This window comes from Anser anser, assembly GCF_964211835.1.
Source record: "Anser anser genome assembly, chromosome: 3".
Classification (NCBI taxonomy): Eukaryota; Metazoa; Chordata; class Aves; order Anseriformes; family Anatidae; genus Anser; species Anser anser.
The window spans coordinates 58,654,112-58,666,226 of NC_139722.1; the positions used below are offsets into that span (position 1 = coordinate 58,654,112).

A 12,115-nucleotide genomic window follows, 5' to 3' on the forward strand; every position below is an offset into this window, starting at 1 on the left:
ATCCCCTTTTTAAGAGGGAGCAGCTTTGGGCACAGCTGACATGACTTTGCCCCTGGGAGACCTGCACTCCCCTGCCTGCCCTCTCACCCTCCTGGTGCGTTTGCCATTTGTGAAAGAGTCCATCCAGTATGTTTCCCTTTGGAAGATGCGTGACACCAGGCCAGAGCTAATCCAAAATTTTATCAGCTTTCCTGCATGCCTTTTAAATGACAGAGAAAAATGTTTTACATGCTGTTGGGACAATATGATGGCCAGGCAGAATTCAAAACCGTACCATGCTCTTTAAGTTCAATGAGCTGTATACATCGTTGTACCAGAAGGGAAATGAAATATAAAATACCTGCAGTTGAGAGGAATAGCTGACATGGCTTTGGTTTCCAAGCATTTACAGTTTTATTTAATAGCGATTACAGAAACTTCAAGCACGTAAAAGGTGAACCATGCATTTCTGACCTTCGTAATCCTCCCCATTCCCTGTAATAAACCTGCTCACCTGGCACCGGAGATACTATGAGTATTGCCAGAATTGCTCCCTGCCATTTCATACCTGTTTGAGGTTTTGTATGTGAAAACCAAATGCCTGCAGGCTGCACACTTACAGGGTCACCTTCCAAATCGTGTCCTTGAGGCTGCTCCTGCACCCCAATCTTACACTGTTCTCCCTCAACTCCATCTGCCCAGCAGCGCTCTGGGACCCACCCAGGCAGTCCCAATCCCCCTTCCATTGTCTCTAAGTCCTTCTGTTGCTGGTTATTTCACCCACCAAACGCAGGAAGCTATGTGCTTTAACGACCAATTTTACCATAAGCATTAACTCCAACCTGGACTTTGACACATGCAGGAGGGAGAAGGAAGAAAGGAAAGCAGCGCACACACCATCTTGGTACACTGAGACCCTTATAAATGCACAGCAGACTGAGATGAACTTAAAAACTTCCTCTTCAGACTGGCAAGGTATCTATGAATACCTGCGGAGCAGGATAAATACTCTCTTCTCCAAAGTTCTTCCTCAGGTATCCCATTTCTTAGACCTTAAAAGCTTTCTGTCAGCACCTGAATACTATTATCAAAGGAAAAAATGGATACACTTTAGTATATGGGTTACAAATCAGTGATTATTTAGAGATTTTGTGTGTGCTCAGACTATTCAAGTCTAAGGAAAAAAAAAGACAGAATCCATCACTTTTGTGCAAATGTTTTTGATTGACTGTTTCCTTGCTCAAATCCCTCTATTTCTATTCATAACCTTTACCAAGATACATTTAGATGTTCCCACCAGCAATGTCTTCACATTTCTTATCACAGCACGCCCAAATATTTCTTGCCAAAAGTGCCAGAAGGCAGCCCACTGGAATGACGGAGAAGGGGGCTAATTATAGGAGGCACTGAGACACTTACCTCTATCTTTGCAACAAACGAGCAGAAACCAAAAGGGAGACCCACACAGATGTGAATTACGCTTTATCTAATGCCTACCTGAATGGGCAACCCTGCTCCTCCACTTCGCACCATCAGTGTCGTTCACAGTGCTACTCATCTACTTTACATCTCAGGCTTAAAGCCAATCTTTTTGTGGGGAGGGAGGGCACACAGAGGTTTCCTGCTTTTCTAAGTCCCTCTAGCAGCTCCCAGTGGATTGAGATAAGAGCAAGAGTCAGGACAGAAGCAGCAGCGAGAGCCCAAGTCCAGGTGCTCAGGAGAGAGGAGAAGGGGACTGAGGACTGAGACTGCCTTTTCAGCAGGTGCTGGCCATTAGATATGCTTAGCTTTATCATGAAAGCCTCCTTCAAAGGGCGGAGGGGGGGAGAAAGGCAAAAGGAACCAACATCCTTGCTATGGCACTTAGATGGGAATCTATGAAGTAAAGAGAGTAGGTATGAAAGCAGCTATACACCTTTCTCGTTGCCAAATGGATTTCATCTGTGATTAAAAGCCTGGAAGAGCTTTCTAGAAAAACAGAACAGAAGAAAAATCCTCACTGCTTCCACATGCTAACAAGAAACATTCTTTCTTAACAGAATGAATAAAATATAGTGATTCATTAAGAGTTTTGGTAATGCAGTATTGTAAAGTAGAAAGAAAGAATTTTGTGATAAAATTCATTTCATTTACACCAGGAGAACAACTTCACTCTGAGAGGTGAAGTTGGTTATGGGATTTATTTTTAGCTGTTGCAACAAAAATGGAGAATGAGAGTATTTGCCTTTGAAAGAGAAAGCAACACATTAGATTAACAGAAATAGAGCAGTCTTTTGACCTAAAAAGTATTTAGACTGGTTTTACTGGAACATTTTACTAATCTAGTTTTCAGGCTGGACTGTTCTGGTATCAAAGAGTTTGAAAACGTAGAATTGTCAAGAGCAACAGAATTGCTGTGAAGAAGGCATCCTTCTAATTAAACTGATACCCAATGAATGGAAGCCCAAATTCACTACAAGACATAAAAGCACAGACAGCTTTAAAGTGAGAATGTGCATTAGGTGATTTGGATTATAAAATCATGTTTTGATGAATAGCTCTTTCAAGCTTTCTATAAGTTGATAGTATCACGGTCATCTTTATTTTGTTGCATCAAAGATTCAGAGTATGAATATGACAAAAAGTTAACAACCATTTACTCTGGAAGAGCAATTCCTTGAGCGTACACTAACAGAGTCTAAATTTTACATCTTATTTCTACTGACACAGACATTTGCTTTTCTGTAGTTATATTTATATGATTAGTATGACCACTTACAGCAGGAAAAATCTGACTAGTAACTCACCGAGTGTCTTTCTGGTCTTGTATGAAATAGACCCATTCAATCTCAACCTAATTGGACTATCAATAAAAGCTAGCTCAGGTGTCTGTAAATCTACACCACAGCTAATCCATAATACTAGATGTTCCCCTATAAGCAATTAAGAGATACCTGTACCATAAGATAGAAGTTGCATACCATTTAGATATGTGCATATATTATACATGCACTGCTTATATTTTATACAACAATAACTGCCACCAGAGATTACAGAGAAAGCTTATTAAGTGAACTGAAGTAGCTGTGAAGTTGCATTAAAACGGTTTGCAAGATTTTGCAAGATTTAATGGAGAAGGGAAAGCATTTCATTTCTATCATAAGAGTGTAATGTGGGTACGTGATAACAGGAGATCCCAAATGCGCAGGTAATAGCAGTGTTTACATGAAGGTCTTAGCAAAATTATGCCTGTCTTTGTCACCTCCTTACAGCATTTCACATAGAGCAAGAGACCCTCTAGGGTGTTCTGCTGCAGAACACCACGGTGCAGCTCTGATAGAGCATCACCAGTGCCACTGTACTCATACCTCAGCATGACTGCCTTCCAACAGCCCTGCAAGGGGAGTTCAGACCGGGTTTTTAAATACAGTTTGGACACCACCTAACTGAGAGACAGAACCCCTTGCACTGGAGTTTGCTGAAATACTCCCTCAGAACAAATGATTAACATGATAGGGCACTGAGGAAGGCTTAGCTCTGAAAGTCAGTCTCCACCTTCTACTAGGTGGGAGGAAGCAGTAGCACTCTTGTTAAATGACATCTTCATCACCTGAGAAGCACAATCCTGAACACCCCTCCAGACCTGCCTATTTATGACTAGACTGCAAAAATGTCAGTGAAGGGCAACATCAGTAACTGAAATCATGGAAACTGCTGAGCAGGGCAGAGCTGTACGTGGTGGAAAAGACATGATCCAAGGGCAATATTGCAACACGGAAAAAAAAACCAAAAAAACCCAGAGATATTAGGATTCAGTTTTTCAATTTCAATTTTTCTCTGCCTTTTCCAAAACAGCAAATATAGGTTATCAAGTGAAGATATTAGAAGGCAGGAGGCAGGTTCAAAAATAAAGGAAGGGGTGTTCATGCTTAAGCCAGTAGTCTCATATCCATGTGGTGCTGTGGACAACAGAAGGTTATCCCTTCCTAATTAGACAAAGCACAACAGGCTCAGGAACTCACCATTGCTGAAAGGAATCAGATGCTGACAGTGTATCAAAGGGAATGCCATGTACGTTTATTATGCACCTTGTCCTCCCTCCCCTGGTAATTCCTTCAGGAGGAATCCTTGGATAGACCCACTGAGATTGTGCATTGCTGTGCTCCTGTGTTCTGTTATTTAAATCACTATTTAAATCCAGTGTTGGTCAGGACAGGAATTTTGACATCGAATGACTAAGCTGAAGATGTGGATACAAAATACGGGGCAAGAAAATGATCATTTCTATACACTGCGCTAATTCATGCAACTGAGCATGAATCACAGCTTTAATATCTGAAATAAAATATCCTTATATTTAATAGTTTAGTTAACAAATTTTGTTCATTTTTGGTACCGTATTTTAACTGCTTTACACAATCTTACTAATCTTCTGATGAGTAAACCTGAGAAAGTAACAGCTTCTTATTCTTCTACTGCATTTCTTAATTCTTGAATGTTAATCAACATCTTTTCAGGCTGCGCTAGCACACTGAAAGTTCAGTAACTAGACTTGTGTATTCACATATGAAAGGCAAACAAAATCAACCACACTACAGAAATAATGGGGAGAAAAAAAATTCCCAGAGCAGAAATTGGATGGTACAAGCTTTCCTCTCCAAACACATGATCTACTGTTAATAATATAGTTTGTAATAATATACTCTATTATGGAGATTGCTACCTTGAAAGATTGCACAAGCAAACTATGTTATTTGTTAAATTCAGATTGCCTGTGCATACAGACATTTTGTCCGAGACTGTGTTCAGCTGGTTCTGCATGTTGAACCAAGCTGCTCAGAGCACATTTCAATAGTACCTGGAGACAAAAATAAACCAGATACCACTGTATTACCAGGTAAACAAATAGGAACAGTACATTTTAAAAGCCCTAACATTTCATCTAAGTGTCAGTAACGAAAGCATGTAACCATGGGGAAAAAAATGTTGCATAATTTTTAGCTCTTTTGGCCATGTTACACGAAGTGAGTAACACTTTTTCAGGTGTTTTAAATAGTGCTTTTCATGAAGACAAAGGAAAATATGACTCTTCCTGCCAGAGACCAAAATCCTGCTTCAAGCTTCTGATGTTTCAGAGTTCTTTGAAGAGTTTTTTTTTTTTTTTTTTTTTGCATAACTGAAAGCACCAAGAAACTTCTCTCATGTGACTTGCTACCCTTCTTACAAACATGGTTTCAGAAAAAGAAGTGCTGTGAACTCAGCCTGAGGACTGGTGAAGTTGCCTCACTGAACTCTACTTAGGCTGCCGAGCCTAGATCCAAACAACGATCTCACCTGCTTTCAGTAACGCCTCCATGTGGTATTCACCCTCCTCCTCACCACGTAATGGGAAAGCCAAATTAGGTTTACAGAAACATTCTGAATAGGTACACAAATTTTTTTCCAACCATAACAACCTACTACACAGCATTTTGACATTTAAAAAAAAAATCCCCCGAACCTTACCCTTCTTATTTAGAATAGCATTTCCTTCCAAAATTCACTTCACTTTGACTTAAGAATTTCACCATTTTGGCTGCTGAATTGAAAAGCCAGCTACTGGCTAGATGAGCACCTCTCAGCCCTCTCTGAGGGCACACTGCCACAGCCTCTTTTCCCACCTTCTGAGACACATTCAGGTGCAACTACTTCTGTGTAGCACCCACCTCCAGCCTGTGAAAATTCAGAGGCTACGTGACCCTGAGCACAAAGCCAATTCTGGCTTTTTCTCCATTCCTTAAATAATCTCCACATACCTTTCTCAGGGCCATGCAAGTGCAGGAAACCTATTTCATACTTAACTTCAGTTACAGCCAAGAATATAGAGGCCCCATAAACCAATCTCACAGACATATTTTATACCTTCTTAAGTACAGAGGCTTAGAAATTGAAAACAGAACTCCACATACAAAAATCTGCCTTCTCCTTGGGAATCAAACGGGCTAGATAGGCTGAGGTTTGGGTTGGATTTGCTGTCAGGGAGAGGATGGGGTGGGGAGGGGATGGAGCAAAACACTCAATAAAAATTAAGAGATGGTTAAGCTAAAAAATTGAAAAATCCATCCAAATTTAGCAAATAGCAGAAATAAAAATATTTATATTTGCATTTCCAAAACAACATTTTTTGTTTTGACTTTTCAGTCCAGTCTCATGTGGGTCATTAGACAACAATATGGGCACTCAGAAGATAGTTCAGAATTCTGTCTATAGAGGAGTGACTTTTTCTTTCTTTCTTCCTCTCTTCCTCCCTTTCTTTCTTCCTTTCTTCCTTTCCTAAGGAAAGAAAGAACTTCCTAAGAAGTTCCACATCCATTCCTCTTGTCTCTCTGAACTGTACCAAGAATCTGAGCAAACACTTTCTACTTCCCAGGACAGTGCCTTAGCTTACATGCCCTTGGATTCTTGAAAGTGTCTTTACATCCCCCTTTTTGAAGCTGAAACATTTTCTGCAACACACTCATGAAGTCATATGTCTACCTGAAAGGTCAGGAAGAATGCGTGGTTCTTAATCATGGCTCCAATTACTGCAGCAATTACTGCACTGTAGTGGCAATATTTCATGAATAGATACATAGAGCATATCTTGTTTTCCTTACTATACTGAAGAACTAGGGAATAAAAAGGCAAATGAAGACAAAGTTGACAAATACAAAGAAGAGCATGTGAGGGGGAGAATCTCTCATGCACTCTAAATCAGTATAATCAGACAGGAATAATATCCCTCTGAGGAATTTCATGACCATATCACCTCAATTTGCAGTGCCAGACAAGAAGTCAGATAAGATATCAGTGATTATTAGGAACAGAACACAAAAGAAAGCATAACAGCTTATGCCACAGTGTAAACTCATCATGTTTTCACATCTTCAACAAAAGGTAGAGATCTGTTTTTCCCATCTCCTGCTGGATGAGCTAGGAGATGAGACAGAAAAGACCAAAGAGAAGTTATCAGAGTCCTAGGACAACTTCCATATGCAGAAATAGTAAATAAATCTGGATTGTTCAAGACGGAAGAATGATGAATGACGGAATACATGCTACAGGTATATGAAATGACATGGAGCATGAAAAAGATGAATGTGCAGTTAATTGCTATTTCTTGCAGTGAAAAATGATGGTATATAACTATTAATGAAAAAGAGTGGCCTGAAGCTTTCTGAACAGAGGGAAGGACTTCCTTCCATCCAAAACTCAAGCTAACTGTGGAAATTCAATGCCGCAGGATGATGGACAAAACCACAATTTAAAATGATCTGACAAATTCATAGAAGGTTCACAAGGATGTTGTAGACAAATGTGTAGATACTCTGGCTTGAGAAGTCTTAAGCTGTAAATTGAGAGATATTACGACAACATACAAAAGGAGAAGAGTGCCACTCACTGCATGCCTCCCTCATTCTTGCATCTTCCCCCAAGGTTATATACTAAAATAAGTAGATTTTATGGTCCAGTATTAGTGTTTTCTTTGGTTGTTACCATGTTCTCCAAAGGAAAAAAACAAAACAACAAAAAAACCACACACAGCAGTGGTCAAATTACTAACTGAATGTTGGAAAAAGATGTGAGCATGGCCTTCAACCAATCAGTTCTAGGTGAGCACCCCCTCCATAAAACTATAAATGTTCCAGACTTCCTCCGCTTTCAGGGTATGAATGGTGCATCGCTACATGGTTACATTTCCTGTCCATTTTACTATAAATGATGAAGTTTTCTTTTTTCTGATGCTTGAATGGAAAGCTTTTGGTTCAAAAGAAAAGATACTTTGCAGATCTAAAGCAGTATAAGAAAACTACTCGAAAAAAGAGATTCGTTTTCTGCAGATTTACATCCCTGAATGGTTAATGTAATACAGAGGTAGCAAGAGCATACTTGCATTGCATCTACACTAAGTCATCCCACATACATAACATATATGAAAAACTTTCTCTTATCCTATCATCCCTTTAATGTGTGTGGTGGGGAAATAAACAGCTATGGTAAACAAAGTCGGCAGGTAAAATAACTTGCATGAACTCTAACTCTTCCTTTCACTGCAGGCCAATCCATGAATACTGCTGGGGCTTAGAATTGTTAAATATCTTGAAAGAAGATAGAATTACCACTTGTCTACACAGCCCCTCCTGCCAAGGCAAAATGTTTTGCCCTGCTGTCATCCTTTGTTTCACAGTCAGAATAAACAGTTCCCCCACTGGTAAGTATTCTAACCCTGTGGTGTATATACTTTTGTTGGCCTGAATTATTTATCATTTCTTTCTCTGCAACACATAAAAGAAAAAATGTGTAATAGAAAGGGGCCAGTAACTCCGTTGAAGCTCAAAGTACCCCTTGAAAACATTAAACCAACCCAGATATTTCCTCTGTGACATGTTATTAAATAGCTTGAGAAAAATTAGATAAAGTGTTCCTGCTCATGTCCTATGTCATTTATACCATATATTAACTCACTGTAAAAAAATAAATAATAATAATATACAAACACTTCTACCTAAGTGTCTTTAGTCTCACCCTTACCTCTGTCCAGGTTCATAATCCTTTGCTCTTCAGCATAATACTTTTGCCTTTGTATTGCCTCCTCAAGAGAGGACTCTTTTGAATTATGAATACCTTAAAAATACTCTCTGGTTTCCTCCCTCATTTCAAACGTCAGTCTTTTCACGTAACTTGAATTACTTCTAATACCACAACCAGTCACTTTTTCTTCAGCAGGATATTTTTATTTCAGACTCAACAAATGATTTAGGAAGTGTGCATTTTTCCACACTTTTTTTTTTCTTTTTTTTTTTCAGGTTTAGTTAAGAAGAAAATTTCAAGTACACTTCATAGCAGTGCAGTGATGTGTCCACAGCTATCTTGCTACTCATATATTACTACTGTGGCATAACAACTACACAGACGTGTTTGTTTTTGCACACTTCAGTTATACAAATCACACTAGCTTACTTCATTAGGATATTGTGGAAAAGCCACTCTAAGTGTTATTGCATTAATTTTAGTGATTATTATTTCGAACTTGAATTGAATGTTCTTTTTGAGACTTTTTTTTTTAACTTTCTTTCCTTGAATTCTCATTTCACTTTTTTTTCCATAGATTCTGTCCTCTTCCATATGAAAGCACAACCATTCCTTTTCTTAACAATCCAAAGATAAGGTTTATTGAGCATTTTACTATACAGGGCTGGATAATGGTTATCTCCTCTACTAGAAGAATATAATGTGAGCTTGAGGGAACATACTAGTATATCTTATCAGACCCTCTCTGTTGTATAAACTCCTCTAAGCACATGTTCATAAAAAGAACCTGAAATAAAAACACAATATAACACCAAGACAGCAGCATTTATCTAAAGAACTATTCCACACCATATTTCCTTGTAGGCACAAAGATTTTTGCAGTTTAGTGTAATCCACTTGCAACGCAGACATAGGATGTGGTTTCATGTTATAGCTAAGCCAATCTAAAGGTGACCACATCATCAAGGGAGTGAACCATCCTGGTCTTTTCATCTTTTGCAGACCAGTTGCAGGAACAACACGTTGCTGGGAGTGGGAGAAGGAAAGGAGAAAGAAGTATGGCCGTGCCCCTTGGTGCTCCTGCTGTATGTAACACCAGACACCAACGCACACGCACCAGGCCTCCACTGCACCCCAAAGTTCTGAGTCCAAACAGAATTCTTGCCACTAGAGGATCACTTCAATAATTCCCTTACATGCCTGGAAACCCAGAATCCTGTGAAATTTTTTAATTGCCCACAGGAATTCCATGAGTTCTTCTAAGCAGGTGATAAATCCTTGCAAGTTTCAGTAAAGAAACCTCTGGTGGCAAAACCCCGAAAGTCTGGAGATCTGGAAGAGCAGGAAATGCAAGGACACTGAACTGACACACGCAGGAAACAGACTGTAGGTACCTGGTCCATTAATTTCTGTTAATTGCCTGAGAGCTCAACTGAGTTTCATCGTTTGCTTCCACTTGGCATCTGCATAGTCAGTTGGCCAGAAGGCTGTCTTTTTGCTGAAATATAGTTCATCTTAATTATTAGAAGTCCTAATGGTGCAAATGTCTTAGGGAACAGAGTCTCCTCAATAAAGTGATAGTTTGCACCTACCACATACTGTTTGGCACACGCTTTTTCTTCTTTTTTTTCATGTAAGCAGTAGCAGCTGTACAAGATGTTCACCTTCAAAGCAAGAACACTCGCCTCCTTTCATGAGGCATGTTTTAACACATTCTTTTTCTAGCCTGGAAGCATCAACATACCATTAAATTCCTTTTTATTCATTTATTTTTAAAATAAGTAGTAACAGAATTTGGTCAAAATGAAACATCGAGCAAGCCAGTCTTCTCTGTCTGCTACTCCAGCACGTTGTTTGGTGAACTTCTTGAAACAGCCACTTGGCTTGGCCTGAATAAAGCCAACCTGTACTTCCTCAATCGACTTTTTAACCTAAGTAAAGCACTTTGTTTCTAATTGTAAAAATGTCACTGATAACAAGGGTAATTTGCAGGGAAAAGAAGTGTCACTAGAGCATAATTTTTTCTGTTGCAAAGTCCACATACTTAGAGGTCAAGTATTTGAGAAGTTCTCAGGAAAAATAAAACTCGTGAAATATTCCTTTAGGCAACCACGTTGGATGAAAAATAGAAGAGAAAGGTCAAAGACATTCCTGAAATGGCATTAAGAAATAGTTGAAGTTAAAGAATTTAAGCAGTAAAAAGAAAAAAATAAATAAATAAAAAGGTGGGGGCAGGTTTTCACATGGGAGAATGACAAATTTCAGGAAAGACAAAGTCCAAAGCCTAAATTCAAAATATATCTTAAACATGTCAGCAGCTAGCCAGAAAGTTGGCACAGCCTAATCTTGTACTTGAAGAGTCCAATTACATTCCCTTTTAGGTTTCCCTTTGGAAAAAGAGTCAGTTCCTACAAAGACAGACTTTTTAACCACTTTTCAATGAGTTTGATGCCATTTACTGGCACATGCAACCCAACAGCATTTTCTCTGCTCCATTGATAATAGCAGCAACCAGCAGGTAGGACACAAAAGATGGGTACGTTAAATCACACTGCAGAAAGTCAAAGAGGTGCTATTGGTGCAAAAGTGAGAAGGGGGGGAAGGAAGAGGGAGAGAGGAGAGGAGGAAGAGGGGAGACAGCACAGAGGCAAAGCTGAGGACTGCAGCAGGCCATACTTGTAAGAACTATCAATGAAAGGAATCAACTGCAAACTGAGAGTGTGCGCCACATCACTTTGTTAACTTGCTGATGGACAGCCAATGCCAGGAGTCAAGAAGCTTGGGAAAACTGGTGAGACAAGTCCCTCCCTTGCACAACCTGAGAGACGGATATTCACAATGCTGCCTTAATGCAATGCTAACCGAAAATTAGTAGCGAAGCTGTTTCAGTCATACTTTCTTGGGTGGGAGCACAGGCCAAATGGCTTGTTTTCAGAGATGAAAAATGAGACTTCATAGGCTGAGGTCAATGAGCTCAGAGAATCATCACGGGAGTGAAGTTTGACCACCTATGCTTCTGCTAATAGGTTAAACGCTACTCTTGGAACAACTAGAAAAAAAAATTCTTTGCAGAAATACTGATAGCACGTTTGCAGCATGTTTTTGTTTGCTTGGTTTTTGGCTTTTTTTTTTTTTCAGAATTGTCTACCAACTTCTTGGAACATATGCCAAGTTTCCTAAGTAAAAGCAAAATGGAGAAAAACATCAGAGACAAGAGCTCTGGCTTATGTACTGTCAAAATGCTGAGTACCACTAATGTTCAAGAGCTGAGCAGAAACTGTTACTTCAGTCATTATTACACTTGGGAAGACTGTGCTGGCTTTCCTCTCTCTTCTGTTTTCACACTCCACAGAAGTCTGTAGGGGTTGGTTTGAGGACACTGAAAGGTGATCTGTAGAGATGCTGCTTTTCTTCTGCCCATATTCTGATCTCTTGCCTTTCCCATTGCCCTGCACTGATGTGAGGTAGGGGGACTGGTCTAGAAAAGGGTTAAAAAGACATAGAAGTGCTATGTTTCTGGCTGGTTTTCAAGGTGAACACTATATTGTAGGTTGATGCTTGTCTTCAACTGCGGTAACACCTGAGATCGCTCCTCCTCCTCAGTTCA

The 12,115-nt window shown here is 39.5% G+C and overlaps 1 protein-coding gene across 7 annotated transcripts in view; it reads right to left on the minus strand.

Annotated features, from left to right (window-relative positions):
- The window catches only part of PTPRK (protein tyrosine phosphatase receptor type K), a 422,368-nt gene that overhangs the window by 190,651 nt on the left and 219,602 nt on the right, over positions 1-12,115 (minus strand). The window contains exon 1 of one of the 7 annotated variants that reach the window (XM_083828077.1): positions 1,477-2,434. The exons of the other annotated variants lie outside the window; for them this stretch is intronic. Coding sequence (XP_083684203.1) covers positions 1,477-1,537 — 61 coding nt within the window. The 5' untranslated portion in view covers positions 1,538-2,434. Of the gene's footprint in view, positions 1-1,476; positions 2,435-12,115 lie in introns of those variants that run through there. 7 annotated transcript variants of the gene reach the window in all.